The 26,397-nt window shown below is 51.9% G+C and overlaps 1 protein-coding gene across 2 annotated transcripts in view; it reads left to right on the top strand.

The window, feature by feature from the left end:
• Window positions 1–26,397, top strand: part of spag16 (sperm associated antigen 16) — a 1,374,442-nt gene that overhangs the window by 864,470 nt on the left and 483,575 nt on the right. For both annotated transcript variants that reach the window (XM_072483243.1, XM_072483236.1), the window contains one exon: window positions 21,373–21,499. In XM_072483243.1, coding sequence (XP_072339344.1) covers window positions 21,373–21,499 — 127 coding nt within the window. The remainder of the gene's footprint in view (window positions 1–21,372; window positions 21,500–26,397) is intronic.

Raw genomic sequence — 26,397 nt, 5'->3', positions numbered from 1 at the left:
TGCCAAATCTTTCAAGCATAATATGGGGCACTGATTGTTTTCCTACTATTGCTATTCCTGCTTTGTTTATTTACTATAAACATTACAATTCCCTTTGCCTTTTGTTTCATGACATCTTGGTTGTTTAATTTCTCCCATCCTCTAGCCTATCGCTGACCTTCCCTTTTTGATCTACTTGATCCTCCCCACTTTAGTAACAGCAAAAAAAAACATCACATTTCTACCTCTCCACAGTTCTGAAGAATGGGCATACAAACTCACAGTGAGCAGCACTGCTCCCTCACAGCACCAGGGTTCGATTCCGACCTTGGGTGACTGTGTGGAGTTTGCATGTTCTCCCCATGTCTGTGTGGATTTCCTCTGGGTGCTCCGGTTTCATCCACCAATCCAAAGATGTGCAAGGTAGGTGGATTGGCCATTCTAAATTGCCCCTTCGTGACCAGGGATGTGCAGATTTAGGGGGGTTTACGGAGATAGAAGGGGGAGTTGGTCTAGATACGGTGCTCTTTCAGAGGGTCGGTGCAGACTCAATGGGACAGAAGGCCTCCGTCTGCACTGGAGGTATTCTATGATTCAATTCTATGAGATTCAAAACATTAACTCTTTTTCCCTTTCCACGTATGCTGCCAGACCTGTTGAGTTTTTCCAGCATTTTCTGGTTTTATTTCAGATTTCCAACAGCTACAGTATTTTACTTTTTATTTAAGCAGAAAAATGTGCCAAGTCTTTCAAGCATAATGTATACAACTAGTGGTGCACTGATAGTTATTTTGTAATGACAAGAACAAACTGAAATATTTGTGTATAGCCAAGTACTCTCTATTTCCGTATTCCATTTAGGCAACCTTTACCTTGCAATAACTGTTTTGTAATGCTCACTTAATGAAGTGTCACCTCTTGAGTTTAAAATGAATGTGGCACATATTGAATAAAAGATGATTACATTGTACGCATCAGCTTTTTATGCACTTCCGAAGAGATGATTTTGAGATTGCACAAATGTTTTTTCATGCACCTCACTGAGTTCTAAACCAATTCTTTCAATTACAAGTTTGGTTTAAAATAATCATTTTGAGATTGGATCATGTATAGTAATTTAAAATATGCCTTAGCAGAATGTGAGAGAACCTTATGGGTTAGCCTGGGAATAATGTATATGCTTACGTTGCTTTTTAAAACCATTTTAATAGTGAGATTGAATGAAAGATTGAATTTTGTTCTGGAGAGAGATGCTATTTCATAATGGCAGTTTAGCCTCACTACTAAAATTGTGTAAGGTTGTCACTTTGAAACATGTGGGGAGTATTTTCTGCCGGAATCGCGAGTCATGATTGGGCAGAGAATCGCATGTGAGGCGGAAATCATGGCCGGTGCCCGACAATGCCACTGGTGCCTCGATAGCGGCGTCAATACATTCTACTCTGCACGCACAATAACCTCCTTTGGCAAATCATTAATGGACCTGACCCAGAATTCTCCAGGGCCTCCGCGATGCTCCGCATCCGCCAAGTGGAATTACTGATGGCGAGTATCACTTGTGCTTTTTGGCTGCTGTGAGAGAGAAGAGGTAGGACATGCAGAGGCGTGACCGTGGGCTGCTGGTCTTGCCGCTAGCAGGGCTGGCGGGTTGGCATCTGCCAGGGCTGGGGGAGGCATCTGGGGACAGAGGTGGGGAGGGATGGGGGTGGGGCGAGGTACCCGGACGGTGAGTGGTGGCTGAATTGCAGTCCATGGCCCGAGCCCACCCCCAACGTCCGCCCATCTCCCCCGCCCCCACCCCGTACCCCCTCTGCAGTCAGCCCAGCCCATTCCACACACCATTCTGATGGAGCACCGAGGCTGGTTGTAATGTTGCGAACAGGTGTTTATTGTGAAATGGTGAACATTTTTGCAAGGTTTGTGCCCTAGCCCCTAACTCTATACTGAGTGCTGCACCGTGCCAATTTAACTGATGTCTACCTTGCAAATCCTTATGGGCCCTAACGTTACATCCAGGCTGTTCATCAGGTGCAGAGGCAGCCATCTGCGGTTGCTGCCCTATGACATGGGTCCCCTTTGGCGGCCATCTTTTGGGGTGACCAGGTCTGGATGGACCCGGCAGTCGCTAAGGTGTCCCAGATGGTGTGGTGCCACCTAATTTGCTCGCTGCCCATCAGATGCACCAGGGATAGGAGTGGGAGAGTCCGAGGCGCTGTGGTCTTCCGACATCACCTCTGCAGGTGTCACCGGCACAGGCCTCTTCACCTTCTCCTCCCTCATGGTGTCCGTTGGCCCCCAGGCTACTCCTTGAGACAGCCATGCGACCGGAGCCATCTCCTGAGGCTCCCACGCCACTTGGTGCTGCCAGTCCTGGAGTCCCACTCCCGTCTCATCCAGGGTCTCAATGCTCATGGCCATGGAGCACAGGGAGTGTGCCATGTCCCTCTGGGACTGGGCCACCTCCCTCTGGGACTGTGCCACATCACCCAGTGACTGTGCTAGTTCCCTCTGTGACTGGCTCAGGTTGGCCAGCGCCCGGGCAATGCCACCAACGCACTCAGCCGTGACCTGCTGGGACTGGGGCAAGCTCTGGAGTGCTGCTGCAATGCCCATGTGGCCCTAGTACGTGGCTGCCTCTGACAGGGCAACCCTGTCTTGTACCTCGGCCACCGCCCGCACATAGTACCCCAGGCCTTGGACATCCTGACCCATGGCTGATACCTTTGCCCCCAAGGCCTCCACCACGGACGCCATCCATACGGTGTTGGCCTGGGTAGCACGCATGGTCAGCCATGCCTCCTGCCCCTGCAGGTGGTTGAACACCTCCAATTGCACCTGCAGGCACTGGATGGTCACTGAGAACCCCTCATGTAGTCCCTGGCTCTGCATCTCCATTAACGATGGGACCACCCTTTCTGGAAGCCCGAGGCCCATCCAGACGGCAGCTAGTCCCTGGGGTCGGGCAGCCCTCTGACCGTTTGCCTTCTTGGGGGTTCCTCCCTCCATCTGATGTACCACAGCATCTGTGTGGTGTGCACCAGATGGTCCTCGAGGAGCCTCATCATTAACGTACCGAACCAAGATGAGTGTCTCAGAGATGGTGGAGGATGTTGGAGACAGCTGTGACAGGAAGTCAGTGTCATCCCCGGATTGGTCCTCTGGGGTGTCTCGGGCTGCGGTTTGGGGGTTACCATCCGATGCACGATCAATAACCCCAGAAACGAGATTGGAGACAATTGAAGGCTTTAATACGTTAGATGTTTTCCCCCAGCAGCGCAGGTACAGAAGAAAGCTGCTGGGGCGGCAGGGGCTCTTATACTCCACCTTGCAGGGCAGAGCTAACATGCAAGCTTAACCAATGGGAACAAGTACATTCTCCACCATGATATTCCGGCATTACCAGGTATCGTAATACACCTAACACAGACTACCACATTCACCCCCTGTTAAAAAAGAGTCCGGCGGGGGTGGTGGCTTCGTATTACAACGTGGTAAAAGTGGTAGAAGTTACAGTTATGAAGGTACCGTTTTGCCTCCGTACAGCGTTTTGCTCATTACATCTTAACTATTTACAACAGTAATGTACATTTCAAAATGAAGCAATTAGTCGATCGGGGGCCCTGGTCGTCCTCTGCGATCGTCGTAGCTTTGGTGGTGATGCCGGTGGAGGTTCGTGCGTCTGTGACTCCGGGAGCGTGGTTTCGGCTTCTGTGGCAGCTTCATCACCCCTAGACGGGGCCGGTGGAAGGGCCGACTGACCTGGGAAGGGGGTGGCTGTGGGGTGCGCCGGTGGGCAGGGCCTAGACGGGACCGGTGGAAGAACCGATCCACCTGGGAAGGGGGCGGCTGTGGGGTGCGCCGGTGGGAGGGAGGGTGGGACTGGTGGCGGGGGGGTGGGGATGGTGTGGGGATCCAGCGGGCGCCAGGTCCCGTAGGGAGACCGTATCTTGTCGGCCGTCGGGGTACGCCACGTAGGCGTACTGAGGGTTAGCGTGGAGGAGATGGACCCTCTCGACCAATGGGTCCGATTTGTGTGCCCACACGTGTTTTCGGAGCAGGGCGGGTCCGGGAGCTGCCAGCCAGGTCGGGCGCGAGGTCCCAGAGGAGGACTTCCTGGGGAAGACAAGGAGACGTTCATGAGGTGTTTGGTTGGTCGTGGTACAGAGCAGTGACCGGATGGAGTGGAGAGCATCTGGGAGGACCTACTGCCAGCGGGAGACTGGGAGATTCCTGGACCGCAGGGCCAATAGGACGGTCTTCCAGGTCTTCTTTCCCCGGGGGTTGTAACTGGTCAATGCCCTTGCTGAGCAGGAATTGACGCAGTTCGTCGCTCATAAAGGAGGACCCCCTAACATTGTGTAGGTAGGCGGGGAAACCGAACAGCGTAAAGATACTATGAAGGGCTTTTATGACGGCGGTTGCAGTCATGTCGGGGCAGGGGATGGCGAATCGGAACCGGGAGTACTCATCAATCACGTTCAGGAAGTACGTGTTGCAGTCGGTGGAGGGGAGGAGGCCTTTGAAATCCATACTGAGGCATTCAAAGGGATGGGAAGCCTTTATCAGGTGCGCTTTCTCAGGCCTGTAGAAGTGTGGCTTGCACTCCGTGCAGATTTAGCAATTCCTGGTGGCTGTCCTGACCTCGATGGAGTAGGGCAGGTTGCAGGTTTTGATGAAGAGGAAAAATCGAGTGACCCCCGGGTGGCAGAGGTCCTCGTGGAGGGTTCGGAGGCGGTCCACTTGTGCGTTGGCACATGTGCCGCGGGATAGGGCATCAGGAGGCTCGTTCAGCTTCCCGGGACGATACAAGATCTCATTGTTGTAGGTGGAGAGTTCGATCCTCCACCGTAAGATCTTGTCGTTTTTTATCTTGCCCCGCTGTGCATTATCGAACATGAAAGCAACCGACCGTTGGTCAGTGAGGAGAGTGAATCTCCTGCCGGCCAGGTATTACCTCCAATGTCGCACAGCTTCTACTATGGCTTGGGCCTCCTTTTCGAATGAGGAACGGCGGATTTTGGAGGCGTGGAGGGTGCGTGAGAAGAAGACCACGGGTCTGCACGCTTGGTTGAGGGTGGCCGCCAGAGCTACATCGGACACGTCGCTCTCGACCTGGAAGGGGAGGGACTCGTCAATGGCGTGCATCGTGGCCTTTACAATGTCTGCTTTGATGCGGCTGAAGGCCTGGCGGGCCTCTATCGACAGGGGAAAAACTGTTTATTCGATCAGTGGACGGGCCTTGTCCGCATAGTTGGGGACCCACTGGGCATAATAGGAAAAAAAACCTAGGCAGCGCTTCAGGGCCTTGGAGCAGTGCGGGAGGGGGAACTCCATAAGGGGGCGCATGCATTCAGGGTCGGGGCCTGTAACTCCATTACTCACTACGTAGCCGAGGATGGCTAGGCGGTCGGTGCTGAAAACGCATTTATCCTTGTTATACGTGAGGTTAAGGATTTTTGCAGTCTGGAGGAATTTTCGGAGATTGGTGTCGTGGTCCTGCTGGTCATGGCCGCAGATGGTGACATTATCGAGGTACGGGAATGTTGCCCGTAAACCGTACCGGTCAACCATTCGGTCCATCTCTCGTTGGAAGACCGAGACCCCATTAGTGACACCGAAGGGAACCCTTAAGAAGCGGTAGAGCCGCCCATCTGCTTCGAAGGCAGTGTATTTGCAGTCACTCGTGCGGATGGGGTGCTGGTGGTAGGCAGACTTAAGATCCACCGTTGAAAAGACCTTGTATTGCGCGATCCTGTTGACCAGGTCGGATATGCGGGGGAGAGGGTACGTGTCAAGCTGCGTAAACCTGTTGATGGTCTGACTGTAGTCGATGACCATCCTATGCTTCTCCCCGGTCTTTACAACCACTACTTGAGCTCTCCAGAGGCTGTTGCTAGCCTCAATGACACCTTCCCTCAGTAACCGTTGGACCTCTGACCTAATAAAGATCCGGTTCTGGGCACTGTACCGTCTGCTCCTGGTGGCGACTGGTTTGCAATCCAGGGTGAGGTTCGCAAACAGGGAAGGCGGATCGACCTTGAGGGTCGCGAGGCTGCAGACAGTGAGGGGGGTATAGGGCTGCCGAATTTGAAAGTTAGACTTTGGAGGTTGCACTGAAAATCCAACCCTAGGTGTGTGGCCACGCAGAGGTGGGGAAGGACGTAAAGTTGGTCATTTTTGAACTCCCTTCCCTGGACCGTGAGGTTAGCTACACAAAACCCCTTTCTCTCTACTGAGTTGAGATCCGGAGGCCAGGGAGATTTTTTGATTAATGGGGTGGACGGGGAGAGAATAGCGTCTTACCGTGTCGGGGCGTATGAAGCTCTCCGTGCTCCCAGAGTCGATTCGGCAGGACGTTTCATGCTCATTGATAAGCACCGTCGTCGTAACAGTCGAGAGTGTTCGGGGCCAGGGTCACCGATGCTACTCGTGGCAGCAGTTGCATGTTTTCTTCGGGCGGTGTGTGCTCAGCCGAACAGGGGTCCTGGGGGTCCATCCAAGATGGCGGCGGCCATTGGTCGCACATGGATGGGGGTGCACAAAATGTCGGCGCCCATCCATCACACGTGGCACCCGCGGGACAAGATGGCGGCGCCCGGAGGCCGCACGTGGCTCTAGAGGAGGAAGATGGCGGCGCCCGCTGGCCGCACAGGGACTGAGGAGAGGGTTGTGGTGGCAGTCCGTATTCGCCTCCGGAGACTGTAGCGACCGCCCGGGCCTGGCATACCGCTACGAAGTGGCCCTTTTTACCGCATCCCTTGCAGGTGGATGAACGGGCCAGACAGTGCTGTCGGGGGTGCTTGGCTTGCCCGCAAAAATAGCAGCGGGGCCCCCCGGGGTTACCAGGCCGTCTCGCAGCACAAGCTTATGGGGGGATGTGAGATGCCTCGGGGTCGGCCGCGGGGGGGTTCCACGCTGCCCAGGGGGCTGCCGCGCGGTTGGGGACGTAAGCGCGGGCGTTTCGGGAGGCCACATCCAGGGAGCCGGCAAGGGCCCGTGCCTCTTTCTCGAGCAATCGCTGGCGGATTTGGGAGGACAGCATACTTGCAACGAAAGCGTCCCGGATCAAAAGTTCTGTGTGGTCGCTCGCCAAAACTTGCGGGCCGCTGCAATTTCTCCCTAACACCAGGAGCGCACGGTAGATTTCTTCCAGTGATTCCCCAGGGATTTGTCGCCTCGTCGCTAATAGATGTTGGGCGTAGACCTGGTTTACAGGGCGAATATAATGTCCTTTCAGCAGCTCCATTGCTGCATCGAAATTGTCCGCGTCCTCGATGAGGGTGTAGATTTCTGGGCTCACCCTCGAGTGCAGAATTTGTAGTTTCTGTTCTCCCGTGGGTGTGTTTTCGGCCGTTCCGAGATATCCGTTGAAGCACACCAGCCAGTGCTTGAAGGTTGCCGCTGAGTTTGCCGCGTGGGGGCTGAGTTGCAGACACTCCGGCTTGATTCGAAGCTCCGTTCTTTAAATCTCGTGTATTACATTGATGTACGATCAATGACCCCAGAAACGAGATTGGAGAGAATTGAAAGCTTTAATATGCTAGATGTTTCCCCCAGCAGCGCAGGTACAGAAGAAAGCTGCTGGAGCGGCAAGGGCTCTTATACCCCGCCTTGCAGGGCGGAGCTAACATACAAGCTTAACCAATGGGAACAAGTACATTCTCTACCAATGGTATTCCAGCATTACCAGGTACCTTAATCCTCTTAACACAGACTACCATACCATCGCGGTCCGTTGCTCGTTATCACTGGGATTCGCTTGGGTGTGTGGGACGGGAGTTAGTGCCAGGGACATGGTGCTGGTTACACACCCTGGCTGCCCTGAGGAATCATGCAGCTTTTTGCAGCACTGCTGTCTGGTCATGTGCGGTGGGGCTGACGGCGCTCACAGCCTCTGCCACCTGTGCTCAGGCCCTGTGTACGGCGGCGGGTAGAAGCCTCCTTCCCACCAAGGATACAGGGCTGCCTGTTCTCCTCCACGGCGTCCAACAGGATCTCCAGCTCGGCGTCTGCAAACTGAGATGCCGCTGTCCGTGCTGCCATCTTGTTGGCTGGGACGAATGCGTGTGTGGAGAGTGGGGTGTTAATATGTGGCTGCAGCTTGGTCAACCCCTTGAGTGTAAATCCCAACCCCGGCGAATCCGACATTGTTTTTCATTGGAATCGCGCATGTGGTGCAGGTGCAAACCCATTAACGGATCATGAATTGATCCAGGACCGGCACCAATTTTGTTGTCGTAGAAGTCCACCGATTCAGTCCCAGCGTCAACACTCTTGTGTTATGTACTCTGGCTGCAACTGGATGCAGCTTTAACAGACCTTGAAGTTAATTCAATCTGATTTATTGAACCAGTTGCACAGTTAGCACAGTTCTCTATGAGTTCGACTCTGCTAACCTAAGTGTGGTTACTCTGTCTGACTGAACCAGACTAGCTCTTAGCCACGTGCTGGAGGTGTGATACTGTAAATACACCCTGACTCACTCTGTTGATGTTCATCAGTGACCTGCCCACCCCACCCCCACCAGACCCCCACTGCCCCCTTACCAGAGATCCCCCAAATAAAGAGATCCCCCTCCAGAAATCTCTAAATAAAGAGACCCCCCCAGAACCCCCGTAAATAAGGAACCCTTCCCCAGTGACCCCGTAAATAAAGAGACCCCCCAGAGCCCCCCTAAATAAAGAGACCCGCCAGAGCCCCCCTAATAAAGAGACCCCCCCAGAATCCCCCTAAATAAGGGCCCTTCCCCAGTCACCCCCTAAATAAAGAGACCCCCAGAGCCCTCCTAAATAAAGAGACCCTGCAGAGTCCCCTAAATAAGAAACTTCCTGAGAGCCCCTAAATAACGTTACTCCCCACAGAGACCCCCTGAATATGGAGAATCCCCAGGAGTCCTCCCAGAAAAGTGACTCCCTCAGGAAACCCCCCAGAAGAGAGATCCGTCAGGAAGCCCTCCCCAAAAAGAGGTCCCTGTCAGGAAGTCCCCCAGAAGAGATACCCCTATAAGGAAGCTCCCTTAGAAGAGAGGCCCCTGTCAGGAAGCAAGAGAGCAGTTCAGACAGAGTAAAAGAGATCTATCATGCGGATCTAGTGGCACTTGTGACACTAAAACTCAGTAGAAATTTGACTTAAAACTTCACGGGTGCAAATAAGAATCGTTTATTGCCTCTATTTGATTACAATTGAGAGTCACTTAAATCTTATTTTCTAATAAGTCCGGCTAGCAAAAAGGACTTAAAGAGAAGCAACTTGTACACAATTTAACTTTCAAAATAATACAGAAATGGTTTCTTGCTTATGACAAAACAGCTTGCATTTACTTCAAGAGTTAGAGTGGAAAAGTGAAAGTATAGAGACAGCGAATAGTTTAGATCAAAGTATAGATGATTCATGAATAAAGTTGGCTGTATGGGCCCTCACGGTTATGCAAAATCATATCAGTCTTTAGCCATCTAGCTACACCTCTATGTAATCCTAATTGGTTTGGGTTAGAATCAAATGAGTTTGATTTGCTGGTTAGCTGTCAATCTTCAATGTGCAACATTAGTTTTAAATGTTTCATGTCTGAATACTTGTGCATGTTATGGAATGCGATTCTGTGCTGTTATCGCGACCAGTTTAAACTGGTCTTCTGCTGACTTAGCTGTTATCCGCATTGTGAACAATGGTGCCTTCATGTTACTATGGCGTTGCTATGGTATTGCTATATCCTCGATCTGATAAATGGTACAGCACAAGTATAGTGTCAAACTGTCTTGCAAATGTATTTGTTAGCTCAGTAAAAGTGCTGTTTTAATCTATAATGGAATTATGCTGTGTCATGCTGTTTTGTGTCTCTGTTCTGTTGAAGCTATATGTTTTGAAGTGACCTGAGGCTATAAGTGTTGAAATCCTTAATTTAAAATGGGTATTTAAAACTAGGGCTTAATATTTACGCTAAATAGCTATCTTTTACCTATCAGGTGTATTAGAAAATAGTTGGTTTCTACACAGAGGCAGTGAAAAATAATCATTGCTTTCACACTCACCTGCGCAACACACCTGCTGGCTCAGGCAGAGGAAACAGCACCTGTCAATTCCTGGAAGGAGAAAACCAGTCAGATGGGTTTAAACCTCCTCACATCTTTTACCAGCAAGCCATTCATTTATTAATCTTTGATATTGATTTTACTAGGCTGTGATTGACAGCTTCCACAGCTGTCAACATTGTTCCATTCATCTTCCTTCACAGTTGAATAATTCTGAAGTACTCCAACCACAATGTTTATTGACATCAAGCTTTGATTGACAGCTCCTGGACAACTACAAACAGAATTAAGTGTTTTCCAGTCACCTCCCTAGTGATTTTGAATCGCCTAGAAATTGACAACACTAAACTTTGTTTGAAGTGGTCCAGGAGCTGCCAATCAAAGCTTGACGTTTCTAAGCATCATATTGGCCTCCTGCACAACATCAAGCAGCAGAGGGGGAAACATGCTGGAGGAGGAGGAAGAACGCCAGGCCTGCTCTAACGAGGAGGATGAGGAGGGTGGCCAGCAATAACCGGGCATGGAGCCCGGGCTGGCATGGCAGGCTGTCTAATGTGTGCTCCAAGGCCACTGCACTCATGACAACCTCATCACCAGGTTTGCCCACTAGCAGGCGTGGCTACCAGCAGCTCGGCCATCCTGTCCCACCTCTCCATACTCTCCCCAACCGAAACCCCCTTCCAAGTGGTGCCCCCTTCCCCCTAGCCGCTCACATCCTCCCCTGTCCCTCCTCCCTTCAGCCCGGCCCCCTCCGAGGGTCCTACCAGCACAGGGTGTTGGCCCTGGACAGGCAGTATCAGTGGGTCTTGTCCATGGGACAGAGGATGATGATGACTCACTGCGAGATGAGTTCTGATGCTCCTTATCATTTGACAAATCTGACTCCTGCCCTCAAGATCACATTCACTGTCCACCCGAGTGAACCCTGCATGTGTGCAGGCCATTCCATTTCACGGGACCATATTTATTTTGGGGTGGTGAGTAGTTATGGAGATGGTGAGCAGAAATGGGTCACTCACTGGGTAACCTGTCCTACAAGGTAACCTCGCATTTTTGGCCCCGTTCCCTGCTACCTCTGAGGGTGACCCCAGGTGGAATGTTCAATTGTCCTGGGGGCTCTGTCCTGTGCCATCCTCCAACACCCGCACCCCACACCACAATTCTCCCACACACTCCACCCAGCCCACCCTGTTACACTCAGCCCATCCCATTCCTCACAGCCTTAGAAAGAGGATTGAGGTAAGTCGGAATGTTGGTGAAAAGGTGTTTAATCATGACGATATACAATTGTGCCCTGACCCCTACCTCTAACTTATGTGCTGCACCATGCCAATTTAACTGGTGTCTAATTTCCTTATTTTACGTGGCCTACTACTCCTTCTATGCGTGACCCCTGACAGCACATCAGAGGTGCTGCGTATCTCACCATCTGACCTGAGATGCCTTTGAGATGTCCTCAGGAGGCCTGGATCTGGATGGGCCCGGCCGAGTTTTGGGTGCCACAGGTGACGAGGTGCCACCCTGTCCTGCCCACTGACCATCAGTTGCGCCAGTGTCAGGTGGGGAGGATTCAGAAGCGCTAAGGGGTTCCAACACCTCCCCTATGGGAGGCACCGGCATGGGTGGCCCCAGCACTTCCTCCTCACTTGGGTGCTTGACGGCCTCCGGGCTACTCCGTTGGTCAGAGATGAGGCTGGAGTGAGCTCTGGAGGCTCCACTATCACATGCCGCTGGCTGCCAGTCCTGGAGACCCATCCAAATCTCAACCAGGGCCTGGATGTCCTCAGCCATGGAGCACTGAGACTGGGCCAAGTCTCTCAATGAGTGAGTTATGTCCCTTACTACCTCAGTTATGCCCCTCTGTGACTGGCCCAGGTCAGTCAGCTCCCGGCCAATGCGTTTGACGCCCTCAGCCATGACCCTTTGTGACTGGGCCAAGCTCTGAAGTGCTGCAGCAGTGTCCATATGGACCTGATACAGGGCTGCCTGTAACTGAGCTCCCCTGTCCTGAGCCTCACCATCAACCACACAGTGTGCTCCAAGCCTTGGACATCTTGACCCATAGCTGTGGTTTTTTGACCCAAGGCTTCCACCGCGAACGCCACCCGTTGGGAAGGAGAGTGGATTCCACCAGCTGCACTTGCAGGTGCTGGAATGTTGCAGACATGCCCTCCTGTAGATCCTGGCTCTGCACTGCATCTCCACCAGTATTGGGATCATACTTTCCAGAAGTGCAAGACCTGTCCAGACTACAGCTGCTTCCTGGGATCGGGCAGCCCTCCTACTGTCCACTCCCTCGGGTGTCCCTATCTCCACCTGATGTGCTGTAGCATGTGTGATGGGCCCACCAGAAGATGATCAAAGTGACTCCTCACTAAAATGCCCCACCGAGGTGACACTCTCTGTAATGGTGGAGGGTGCAGGCGAAAGCAGTGCCGAGAAGTCGGTGTCATCCCCGGATTGGTCCTCCGGGGTATTCTGGCATTGTGGATGGGGGTGAGGTACCCCAGATGGGCCACATGATCTGAAGATGATCCTGCAAGACAAAAAGCAAGACACATGGTGAGATCTTGGGAAGGTGTGGTCTGGGGAGTGGGGTGACTCACTTGCTATAGGGAGATTATTTTGCATCAGGGGCTCACTTGATTGTTGCATGCTGACATCTGCCTCGGAGATAGTCTTTTCATGGACCACCCCAGATCATGGATCTTCCTGGATAATGCCATCACCCCATCACCCTCTGCTCAGCGGGGGTGAGAGCCCTGAGGCGGGACACTCCCTCGGGACTTCTCCCGCTCTCTTCTGTATTGGTCTGCTGTTTCCTAGAGGACATAAAGGACATGGTGAGGCACTTGGAGGCAGGTTACAGGGGGGTTTGTAATTGGTGGCATGTGTGTACAAGCCACCTGGCCAAAGGCCAATATAGGTATCGGGGTATGAGGGAGATGCGGGCAGGTGGGTTTTGATTAGCCTCTATGGGAGTGCGGGTATAATGTGAGGAGTGAGGGACAGGAATGATGCCAGGGGAACAGAGACGGTGACTCACCGGAATTGTCCTAAAGGGAGTTGTTCATCTTCATGTGACACTGTGTACCAGTCTGCAAGGTGGGGCTCACAGCATTGACTGCCTCGGCCACCTCCGCCCAGGCTCAGTTGACAACAGCAGGCAGCGATTTCCTGCCCACCCTGGAGAAGAGGGTGTCCCGCCTCTTCTCCACCACATCTAACATTGAATTGAGTTCCGAGTCGGTGAAGCGGGTGCTGCACTTCTCTGGGCCAGCTTCTAGGCTGGAATGAGAGTATGCAGGGAATGGAGTGCTTAAAAGCAGCTCCAGGTTGTCAAGCTCGGCAGCACCAATTCCGGCCCCAGTGAATCCGACACTGGCAGAATTGAGAATTGCTCTACACTCATGTGAGCAGAGTGCTGGCCCATTAGCGCATCCTGAAGTGCTCCCCGAATAGCACTCTGAACGGGAAAGCGAACCACACCAAATTCAGTCCCAACATCAACAATTTGTCTCCTGAACTGAGAATTTTGCCCATTGTGTTCAGTACCTTTCACAACTCCGCAGATACTGAAGCAGTCTGTGTCCATATGCAGCAAGACCGAGACAACATTCAGGCTTCAGTTGAAAAATGCCAAGTCTGTTCCACACAAGTGCCAAGCAATGGCCAGCTCCAAAATGAGAGAATCTAACCATCCCCTTGACATTCAACATGATTGCCATCGCTGAATTCACTGTTATCAACATCCTGCGGGAAGTCACCATAGACCACCAAACACCTCGACTTGTCCCCAACAGATTCTTTATTGAGTCTCGTGTGGTAAGATAACAATCTGTTACAGAGCACGTTATCATGGAGTCTGTTTATTACTCCTCTGGAATTTGCACCGAGCACCGATCATTCACTTGTACCTCTCATTACCCTCTCAATCTTCTTCTGAAGATGGCCGGATGTGTCTCCCCTTTTGTGGGAGTCAGTGGTCACATGACCTTGGTCTTGAGACTACATGGTATGCCTGCACCGCCACCTGCTGGTTGGAGATCGCACACCATCCATCTGTGATATAGTCCGTAGGCGTATCACCACGTTAATTACCGCTAATCCCATATGATTTAACCTTGTGAATTAACCTTCTTTGTGGCACCTTATCGAAAGTCCAGATATACTGCATCTACAGGACCTCCATTATCCACTTTGCTTGTTACATTTTCGAATAACTCAAGCAAATTAGTCAAACATGATCTCATCCTGGCCTTAACTCCACCATCCATAATCCTTCAACATAACCAATTAAAAATCTTTCCAATTCTTCTTTAAATTTACTTACTGTCCCAGTATCCACTGCACATTGGGGTAGTGAATTCCACAGATTCATAACCTTTGGGAGAAGTAGTTTCTCCGCAACTCTGTTTTAAATGTGCTACCTCTTAGCCTAAGACTATGCCCTCTCGTTCTAGAATGCCTCACAAGAGGAAGCACCCATGTCTACTTTATCCATATCCCTGTCTCAACAGGGAGACAGTGCAGCACCTGTGCCATATAATCGCAGGCATGGCATTCTGTGGTGGAGACGGACACCTGCTCCGAGTGGCCACGAAGGTCACTGCAGCCCTCTGACCACTGAGTCATTCCAGGGCTCGAGCGGGGACCTGTGGGCATATCACAATCTTCAGCCCACAGGTGCATACATCCGGAAGGTGACGGATTCTCTGTATGCCCAGGAATCAGATGATATCACCTGCGACATGGACCAGGTCCACCAAGATGCCCGGGCTGCAGGATTTGCAGCTATCGCCAGGATGACCCAGGTCCAGGGGGCGATTGATATCACTCATCTGCCCCTGAAACCATCAGGGCATCAGGGAATGCTCTATATTAGTAAAAAGGGGTTCCACTCCATGAATGTTCAGATTGTGTGCAACCACTGCCTCAGAATCATGCACATGTGTGCCTGCTACCCTGGAGTGTGCATGACAGCTACATCCTGGGGCACTCGGAGATCCCCGGTGTCTTCAAGGGTTCCCTCATGGGGGACAACGGGCACTAGTTGAGGTCATGGCTGATGATGCCAGTGCGGAGGCCTGTGACCCAGGTGGAGCCCCTTTACAATGAGACCCACGCTGCCAACCGTGCTGTCATTGAGCGGTGTATCGAGCTGCTGAAACTGCAGTTCAAATGTCTGGACCACTCTGGTGGGGCCCTACAGTACCCTCCTAGAGGGCCTCCCACTTTATGGTGGACTGCAGTGCCCTTCACAATCCGGTACAGCAATGGGGCGACATGCTGGAGGAGGCGGAGGGACATGCAGCCTTGTCTGAGGAAGAGAAGCCATGATGTGGAGATGCCGACGTGGGACAGGGGTGAGCACAGTAAGAAGTCGTACTACACCAGGTTAAAGTCCAACAGATTTGTTTAGAATCACTAGCTTTTGGAGCACTGCTCTTTTCTCGGGCTCCTTCATCTGAGGAAGGAGCTGTGCTCCAACAGCTAGTGATTTGAAACAAACCTGTTGGACTTTAACCTGGTGTTGCAAGACTTCTTACTGAGGAGGAGGAGGCGGACCAGGAGGGCTGGAGGTCAAGCCTGGGGAGGAGCCGGAGGATGGAGGACAGGCTGCCACGTGTGTCAAACCTGCCAGGAGGACCAGGGAGGCCCTTATCATTGCCAGATTATTCTCAGACCAGGCTGTGTCCGTCAGCTCAATACCCCACCCCCCCACTCCTGTGCCAAATCCCACCCTGCAACCACTCCCCCCCCCCCCCCCCCCAAGTCACTGCCCACTCCCTGACCACTTTTCTACCCTCTATGGGTCTGTGTAACATCAAACCTGGGTGATGAGCCTGTGTTGGCACTGTCCGCAGGAGAGTGATGAGCACGCACTGTGTTGAAAGCTCTGGTGCTCCTCAGAATCTGATAAAGTCTGACTCCTGTCTTTCTGCTGAAAGTGCACTCACACCCATCCTCATGCCAGAGCCTGCATTGGCAGCCTTTGGTTTTGGACCACCGTGAGGGTGGGGGGGAGGGGGGGGGGGGGGGGGGAATGGGGGATGATGAATGTGAAAGAGGTTTCACATGTTCATGTCCTCTGGAAGGTCTGGCGCCTGAGGGCCCCAGCTATCTTACCAGTGCCACAGGTGTCGCCTTGCCCTTAAGATGCACTGGTGTCAGGAAGGGTATATTCAGAAGAACTGGAGACCGACGTCGTCTCTTTGGTGGCAGGCCCTGGGTTGGTCTCCAGCCCTTCCTCCTCCTGAAGGTGCCCGTAGGGCCCAGGGTGACTCCATGGGATGGAGGGTCAGCAAAAGCGAGCTCAGAAATCTCTGAGTCATTTGGCACTGCCAGTCCTGGAGGCCCCCCATTGTCTGCACCATGGTGTTAGCACCCTCAGTCATGTTCCTCAGTGACTGGACCATGCTCTGCAGTGCCTCGACAATGTCCACCTGTGGTTGGGACAAGTCCCTCATCGACTGGGACATGACGTCAAGGCCAACGGCGTTGGTCGTCACAGACTAAGCCATGCCTTGGACAACACCACGCAAGTCACGAATAGGGCCGGCATGGTAGCACAGTGGTTAGCACTGTTGCTTCACAGTGCCAGGGTCCCAGGTTCGATTCCTGCTTGGGTCACTGTCTGTGCGGAGTCTGCACGTTCTCCCTGTACCTGTGTGGGCTTCCTCCGTGTGCTCCGGTTTCCTACCACAAGTCCTGAAAGACGTGCTGTTAGGTAATTTGGACATTCTGAATTCTCCCTCTGTATACCCAAACAGGCGCTGGAATGTGGCGACTAGGGGATTTTCACAGTAACTTCATTACAGTGTTAATGTCAACCTACTTGTGACAAAACAAAGATTATTATTAAAACGTCATGCTGCAGGTTTTCCATTGCCATCACCACCCCAGCAGTTTTGGCTTGGGTGCCACATATTGCCAGCACTATCTCCTGTGCCTGAAGTTTTTGGGACTCCACAGTCAATGAAACGTTGCTGACACCCCTTCCTGAATCTCACGGCTCTGGCCTATCATCTGCATCAACTCTAGGTGAACCTTGTCCAGAGGCTTGACATCTGGCTGAGAGCCAGCTGAGTCCTGGGATCCAGCAGACCTCCGGCTGCTGTCTCCCTCAGGTGTTCCTGCTTCCTCCTGATGTTCATCAACAATTGTGTGATGCTCACCAGATAGTGCCCTGCAGTCAGTCCACTGATATCACGCACCGAGATATGTGTCTCTGCGCTGGTGGAAGGTGTAGGTGATAGCTGTGACACCTCACCGGTGGTCTCCTCGCAGCACTTCTTCCAGTTGTGCTCTTGGCTGGCAGTGTTGAATACAACTCCGGATGGCTTCGCCTCATCAGATGATGATCCTGCAAGGTAATAGACATATGATCAGTGAAAGGGAAGGATAATTTTGTGCGACATTAACATCGCATTTGAGACAGGTCATCTGGGTGAATGCGCAGTGGACCCTCACCTCTGTGATGCAAGCAAACCTTGCTGTCACTGCTCCCTCCTCAGGAAACCCGCAATCTCCAGGGCCCTTTCCTCACAGGGGGTGAGGACTAGGCTCTTTGGCATCGTTCGTCTTCTTCGGGCATTGGACGCCGGTCCTCCGTGTCATACTGCCCACACTCACTGCAGCTGCCACTGCCTCTCTGGCAGCATTTCTGACCCAGCTGCTAGTTCTCCGACCCCCTCGGGAGAACAGGGCGCCCTGCTTCTCATTGGCAGCATCCCCAAAGCGAGGAGCAGGTCTCCGTGCTGTCATTCTCGTTGCTTGATTGGGATTGGATGGTGAGTGGGGGAGTGTTTAAAAGCATCTCCCCTTCTTAGTGGTGAGCAGCTGAGGTGCAAATTGTGCGCATTAGACGGCGAGGGAGCCAGGCATGGCGAGATTCACGTGGGTACATTTAGGGCGGGTTAATACAGGCCGCTATCTCGCCAATGCAGCCGGTGTGAAACACTTCATCAAATTCGCCCAAATTTACACTTAGGGTGTGATTTTCCGGAAAGATTTCTAAGTGTGGTAGCAAGCGGGAACTACCGCGAGCTTCCCGGCGCTCAGCCCGGCGAAGCCGGGAATGCTATTCAACGTCAACTGGTCCACTTAATGAGGCACCACGGGCTTCACACCGCAAATGAAGGCTCACCAGCTGATTCGCAGGGACCCCACTCACCAGCGCCCCCCCCCCCCCCTCCCCCACGCTCAGCCGCCTCCATGTGGTGCCAAGTCCATGAGTGCATGGCACAGGTGCCGCACCATCTCCTTGTTGAGCTGGAGCCTCCTGCGGCACGGGCTGTCCGGCATCTGTTCAAAGGACCAGCGACGCCCGTACACCCTGGGCCATCGCGTCCCCAGCGTCTGGCCACCCGACCTACCAGCAGCACCATTAGGGCTAGTCTGCGGGATCTAAAATACCATCCATACTGTTCAATATCTGTAAGGAATTGGGAGAGGGTGTTAGACTGACGAGCAATGATTGCTCCCACCCCAGGGCCCTCCTTTCCCCCATTGATACCCTCTCCTCCCTCCCCCTTCCCCAGACCCGGAATGTTCTGCCCAGCCACCCCCCCTCAACGGACCCCAGACCATGTACCCAAGACACCCTCACATAACTTCACCTGGACTGGGTGCTGGTGCCCTCCCAGTTGCACTCACCCATTCTCCAGCCGTGGTCATGTCCCCGGAACTGTGTCTCTTCCCCTGGGCGTTCGGATGTTGGCTTCTGTGTCCATGATGTTGCTTCCCGCAGTGTTCAGGCACAGTGTCCAGGCATCGGTCTGATTGGGATGCTAGGCAATAACCCCCACATGCTACATGGCCCACCCACCACCGGGAATCCACTTGGGATGTGTGAAGTGCTCACTTAACTATGATCGCCAATTCAGCAATAGCCTTCAGCCACAAGACCAGATGCCTCAGCAGTTGGTGGGGGTGATGGGTGGTCGCTGGGGCAGCCAGGCAGGGACAAGGATTGCCCCCGGACCGGGTACACACAATCCAGGGGTTGGCATGGTGATGCTGCGCTCAGTTGCACTCTCCCTTCAGCGGCTCAGACCCTGCCGAGGGTTCCCTACCCAGCCAAGGGTGCCCTACCCCCGCCGAGCACTGGGGCGGCAAACCCAGCGCCCCCGGGCTCTTTGCCTGTGAGCAACTCACCTCCTCGGCTCCCGGCAGAAGCCCGTCTGCTAGGTTCACGTTTTTGAAAAGGAGTACTAATCAGCACCAGCATGACCACTTGTTGGGTAGGCTGCTGAATCACGATGGCCGCTGGATATGGGGTGGCTCCTGTTAATTGTATGGGAATAGAGCTTCACGCCACGCAATGGTGGGATCCCGATTTTGCCTACGGGAGTGGGCTGGTTGCTTTGCAAACTGTTTGCTGCCGTGTGCCAGCACAACGACCACGGAGAATTGCACCCTCCCCTCATCACTAAAAGTCCATCTGCCCTCTGCCCCCACACCACCCAGGCATGAGGGTTACCTGGCCCCACACCCATCCATCCTCGTCAGCATTGAGGCATCGCCCCGCCCCCAATTGAGCATGCCCCACTATGGGATCACTGAGCACCCCCACCTTTGGGGCTCCCCCTTTCTGTCCACTCTCTTTCAGTCCCCCCCTGCTCTTTCAGCCCCCTCCCTTCACCACCCACCCTTCATAACCCCCCCCCCCCTCACCTCCTAATTTCATGGGCATGGCCCCCCTCAGGCTCTGCCCCTTGGCAGTGCCAACCTGGCACCAGGGCACTGCCACGGTACCCTGGCAGTGCCAAGTTTCACTTCCAGCGTGCCTGGGGACATCACCAGGGCACCGCCCTGTCCCTGACCACCATGTGCCTCCAATGGCCTTCGAGCCCCCCGGTGTGGTCATCATGTCAGGTCTCCATTTTTGGAGACCAGTGCTAATTTGCGCGCGCATTCGGCCTGGCCGGTGCGGCCGATGACTCCCGGGAGCTGGGTAACTGCGGCCACAAATGGGGTGTACATATTTAAATTAGACTAATGACTCATTTAAATACGCTTATCTGGATCATGCCCAGCGAGGGCGTGATCCAGATCACAACGGGATGGCGGGCCGGGTGCATCGTACGTGGCTCGCCGCCCAGCACAAAATCCATTTTGGACTCTCCCGCCGTCCACCCGGCGTCACAGGTTCGGCCTCAGGTACAACGCGGTGGGAAAATCATGCCCAATTTCATTGCTGGTATTTAATTTGTCCAACAATGAGAAATAAGCAAGAACTGATCTAACCTGATGTTATTGCTTCATTCTTTTTTGCAACAGGCAAATACATTGAATCAGATGAAATTTTTAATGCATCGGTATACATAATCTGTGTGTGTTTATTGCATTCCGAGTGGAAGACGAATCTGAAAGAAATTTGCTGAGATGTGATGAATTTCTATTGTACAGAATTGACATGAGCAGCCGGTGTTCCTTCCTAAAGTTACGTACAGAAGCTCGAACTCAAGAGCTGTCAGTTTCATGTTGAAAGAGAAATAATGCATTCTACACAATAGTTGTGGCTTGAGAAGAAAAACACAATCCATCTGCTTGTCAGAAAACACTAAGTTAAGATGTCAGTCTACACAGTAGTTATAAATTAAATGTTCAAAGAACCATCAGTTTAACTACATTGTCCTCAAGCATAACATGAGTACTATAATGCTTACTTTTATATTGATGATAAACAACAAATCATTTGGTTCATCAGAGTCTGTCAGAGACCAGCACTTCTATCTGTTTCAACCCTGCTTGAAGAGGTAGGTTATGCCTGCCGGCTATGATGGATAATTAATCTTACAGATATCTGGTGTAGCTATTTTGCTTGACTGGGTGGCACACACCTAATACATGACCTATGGCAGTCTGCTGGTGTCTTGTGCCTTTCATTTGTCGGCCAAATATAGATGAACAAGTTCACATCTGGACAGTCAAAGTCATCATTTTGAACCATACGTTTTGTCAAAAGAATTGTCATGTCTTCCCTTGTCCCTGCTTTAAAGTCATCTAGATGGTGACATTTATTTCCCCCGGCGTGACACGTTGTTCCTGTGAAACTGAAATGAGACAGTGTGGTATCACTAATCATCATCACATTACTTCGCCAAATAGAGGAAGCTGCTGCTACACCTTGAGTGTGCGAAAAATAATACAGAGCTGATAATTAGTCTCAGTTGTTTAATAAAAGGGAGATGGAACCAGTGACCCAGTGACTGTAAAGCTCGGTTAAATTTCTGCCAGGCTGGCTCATGATTGAACTTTTTCTATTCAACTCTTGACACTTACAGAGGTGGAAATGCCTTGACTGTTGTTCTGCAAACAACTGATGCCATTCTAACGAGTGTTTCCTTTTTTGTTGCAGTCAGAGATGTCGACAGACACTGCGAGGTCATGTTGATTCTGTGAACAGTGTTGAGTTTCTTCCCTTCTCTAACACACTACTCACCAGCGCAGCAGACAAGACCCTCTCTCTTTGGGATGCCAGAACGGTAAATCAAACTTTTTCCTCATCAGACCTTCCTGTTGTAATGGGTCACTGAGAGTGCCAAACAAAAACTGTCATTTTTTTGCATGGAATTTAAAGCACAAAAAGGACTACTCAGCTCAACTGGTCTGTGCCAGTGTTTAGGTTCCACATGAGCATTCTCCCATTCTAATTCATCTGAACCTACCTACAAATCCTTATATTCCTTTCTCTCTCATGTGCTGATCTGGATATGGTGTGCAGCATGGTAGCACAGTGGTTAGCACTGTTGCTTCACAGCACCAGGGTCCCAGGTTCGATCCCGGCTTAGGTCACTATCTGTGCGGAGTCTGCACGTTCTCCCTGTTTCTGCGTGGGTTTCCTCCAAGTACTCCGGTTTCCTCCCACATGTCCCGAAAGACGTGCTGTTAGGTCATTTGGACATTCTGAATTCTCTCTCCGTGTACCCGAACAGGAGTGTGGCGACTAGGGGATTTTCACAGTAACTTCATTGAAGTGTTAATGTAAGCCTACTTGTGACAATGAAGATTATTTTTTCAAAAATTAAAAATGCCAGCGCTGGACTGGGGTAGGCACAGTACAAAGTCTCACAGTGCTCCGAAAGTTTGCGATTTCAAGTATACCTGTTGAACTTTAACCTGATGTTGTGAGACTTTTTACTTAGATAGAGTTTAGTTACCTTTACCACTGTGCTACCTTTACCCCTACAAAGCTATGTGACAATGATTCAGCTACAATGTGCGTTCTTTCTTCCTCTCTTTTATATTTCTATTAATGTACTGCAGTTTTTTTAAAAGACCATGCAATCAGTTTTAATGAAATGTGAAATTAGATGGTTGTCTTTATGTAAATGTTTTTAAAGTTTTGTTGCTCTGTTTAATCACAAACCTTTCACTGCAAGCTCATTCATTTTGTTTGTCTCATGCATAATTCAGGATGACCTCCAGTTGATGATTTACATACTAAAGAATGGTGCTCTCTCAAGGAATCTCACACTGTCCATTGACATATTCCTACTGAGATAATAGTTTATGAAAAAAATGGTTTACGCTCAGAAGATATTCCATGGGCCTCATGGGTTTTGAGTGTCATAGCAAACAGATAATTTCCTGACACTGTACTGCCGGTGAGGAGCCTCATCAACACCACTCATAATTTTCCAAGTACAGGAATTTCCAGCAGGCTTCTAAACCCGACTGAAACCCGACACTCATCTTTGATTTTCCCTATTTGGCCAACTAGTTGTTCGAGGTCGGTCTCACTGTCCAACTAATGATTTTTTTCTCTCGAAATTTAGAATATCCAATTGTTTTTTCCAATTAAGGGACAATTTAGCGTGGCCAATTCACCTACCCTTCACATTTTTGGGGGTTGTGGGGGTGAGAGCCATGCAGACACGGGGAGAATGTGCAAACTCCACACGGACAGTGACCAAAAGTCGGGTTCGAACCAGGGTCCTCAGCCCCGCGAGACACCAGTACCAACAACAGCACCACCAATTAATGATGGTGGGTGGTTCTCAAAGCTGTAGCGCCAATAAGAGAACTTCCAGCTTGAAAGCATCAGCATAATGTCATGGCAGGTAAGAGAGAGAGAGAGAGAGAGAGGGAAAGAGAATGCCCCAAAATGGAGGCACACTCCAACGTTTTCAAAATTTAAGTGAATAAAGGCTTTGCAGCTGAGCCATAACTGTGATGGAGATCTCCTTCATAAGGTGACTGCCTGCTAAGCGAGCCAGGCAGGGAGGGCTTCAAGCCTGCCTGGAGGGCTGCCCCAGAACCACCACACAATCAACCCAGTTTGCAGAAACCCAAGCTAACCTGTGTCCCCACTCTTTGTGGGGACCTGGAGAAAGACAGTAACATGTTTGGGAGCCTTTTTCAGTAGCCTCAGTAAGCCTTCAATTAAGTCATTTGGATACCCACCACTTGTAAGCAGGAAGCCTTGCCGTATCCCCCATACCTTGTCTGCGAAAATGCCCCAATGGAGGGATGGAGCCCTTCTCTGTTCCTAACCCGGTGGAGGCTTACGACAACTTTTTTATTCACATTCATGCAATGCAAGATTCCCTTCTGAGAGCAAGGCCAGAAATTGCCCCGAGTCTAAGAGTACAAAATAATAAGAAAGATTAAGTGGGCAATATGAACAATAAAGGCCGGAATTCTCCAGCCGTTGCAGTTCACTTTTCCCGGTAGCACCGGTTTCCCGTGGCATGTGTGACATTATGTGAAATGTTCAGAATACGAAGGGTTAATGTCATATCATAATTAACCACTAGATGGAGCTAGATGCAGAACTATATAAAGCACTGACTCACAGGCTTCTGGGAGAGAAGGCTGGAGAGGAGCAGTGAGAGAGTGTAGAGTACAGTTACAGATAGAGGGTAGAGACTAGTGTTAGTTGAGTGTAGATTACTAGATTATTGTTTACCAAAGGAGTAAGTAGTCGAGCTTTAATAAGTAGTGTAAATATAATTTAGCTTTGTACATAAATTTGGCTTCTGTGGTCTTTGTGAACACTACAACATCCATCCTGATAACAGAATCACAAAGAACACCACAGCATGGGTTGGTTTCAATGGGAAATCCCATTGACAAGCTGTGGAAAGCTAGAATCCGGCCACCAGCGAACGGTGTGTTGCTAAGAAACATGCGGCTGGGGGAACCAGAGAATTCAGCCCAAGTCTTTCATTTTAAGATTATAAATGATGGAATTTACCGCCACAATCATGGGTGCGATTCTCCAGCCTTGTTACGTTCTCGCTCAAGCTTAACGAGGCCGGTGAATAGCAGGAGAGGCCAAAAACGAGATCTGCGCCAGGCGCCATACAGTTTGCGATGCAACCAGCCCATTCCCGTAGGTGAAATCGGGATATCACCACTTAAGCCCCATTTCCAAACAATTAACAAGAGCCACCTCATATCCAGCGTCTTACCCAGCAAGTGATCACGCTGGTGCCGATTAGTACTCCTTTTGAAAAACGCGAACCTGGCGGAAGGACTTCTGGGGGAGCCATGGAGGTGAGGAGCCATTGTTGCTCACAAGCAACAAGCCCGGGGGTGCTGGCCTTGCCACCCCAGTGCTTGGTGAGGGCTAGGGTACTCTTCGGCTGGGAGTGGAGAACTCTCCACAGGGGTGGGCCGGCATTGGAGGGTGGGGGGTGGCACTGGGGGGCCAACCTGGGGGGAACCATTTGCAGCACCATCATGCCAAACCCTGGATCATGTGTACCCATTCCGGGGAAACCCTTGTCCCTGCCTGCCTGCCCCAACAACCACCCTTAATCTGCTCCGACTGCTGAGGCCTCTGGCTGTGTGGCTGAGGCTATTGCCAATAGGGAATTGGCAAATGTGGTTAAGTGAACATTTCACACATGCCAAGTGAATTCCCGTGGGTGGACGAGCCATGTAGCATGTGGGAGTCATTGCCGAGCATCCCAATCACACCTTGATGCCTGGACATGTACTTGAACCCTGCGCGAGGCAGCACCTCACACGCAACATTCGAACACCGAGGGGATGGTACACAGCTCCGGGGACATGTCCACAACCGGAGATGGGTGAGTGCCACGAGGAGGAGAGGGGTGCCTGGAGAGATGGGCAAGGGTCAAGAGGTCAGCGAGCATTGCGGAAGGAAGTGACAGAGGCGTCATAATGGTTGTGCAAAAAGGTGTTTAATGTGTTGTACAAACCCCATTCCCGATAGTGCCGCCCCCCCCCACCTCCCCAACCCCCCCTCCCTAACCCCTACCTACCCCCCCCCCCCCCCCCACCTCCTCCCCTGGTGCCCTCAGTGATCCTCAACGTGCTTGGCCCTCCTAGCTCTACCACTATGTCTAGATGTTTCCCCTTTCTCCAGGACGCACATCTGAAGTGGAGGCTGCCAGCTTCCTACTTTGTCCCATAGTCTTTGATGCCCCTGGCGGACGTCCTTTGGGGGCTCTGGGGCTGGAGGGCCCCAGCTCACTTGTTGGCGGCATATGCACAGCCGTGCCACCCTGTCCGCGTGCTGACTTTGAGACGCAGCCTCCTCAGAGTGATGGAACGCAGGGGAGCTGTTGGCCACCATCGCCACTCCATGGGACGAGTCCGGGTAGGCACTCACACCCCCTCTTCCCGGTCTGCGCCCATAGGGCCGTGGTGTTCACCTTGGGACAGAAGGGCATCTGGTTCAAGCCCCGGCTGCCCTGCATCATCTTGCTCTGCCAGCCCTGGCGGTTTCCCGATGTCTGCACCATCATACGATGCCCTCAGCGATGCTCCTCAGTGATTGGGACATGCTCTGCAGTGCCTCGGCAATGCCCACCTGCGATGGGACAAGTTTGCCTCGGCCATGCACACCTGAGAGCGGGATATATCCCGCAGAACCCCATCAAGGTCGGCCTGGGTGACATCCCCCAGCGATTCGGACATTCAGCCATGGCCGTCACCGACTGCGCGACACCTTGGACACCTTCACTCATGGTGCCAACGTCATGCACCAGGCTCTGCACTGCAATCGCCTAGCAGTGTTGGCCTTTGTGCCACTCATTGCCGGCGCCATCTCCTGCACCTATAACCTCTGGGACTGACACTGACATCTCCCTCTCAATGTCCCGGCTGCCCCCTTTCATCTCCATCAGGTCCGAGTACCTCTGTACCACAGGCTCAGTATTAGACTGGGACCCAGCCCTCCGACTGCTGTCTCGCCTGGGGATTCCTGCCTCCACCTGATGTACATCAGCAGTAACGTGGTGTTCACCAGATTGTGCCCCAGAAGCCTGTCCACTAACATGTCCCATCGAGGTGTGTGTATCTGCGCTGGTGGATGGTGGGGAAGACAGCTGTGCCGCGACTATAACAATTGAATTCGGAGTTCTCCTCCGAGGTGTTCTTCTCGGAGTCAGGAGAGGGAGCCACCCTG

The sequence above is a fragment of the Scyliorhinus torazame genome, chromosome 2, assembly GCF_047496885.1.
Source record: "Scyliorhinus torazame isolate Kashiwa2021f chromosome 2, sScyTor2.1, whole genome shotgun sequence".
In the NCBI taxonomy this organism is placed as follows: Eukaryota; Metazoa; Chordata; class Chondrichthyes; order Carcharhiniformes; family Scyliorhinidae; genus Scyliorhinus; species Scyliorhinus torazame.
Note: the sequence above shows the minus strand (reverse complement) of the source record. Positions and strands in the feature narration are given on the sequence as shown.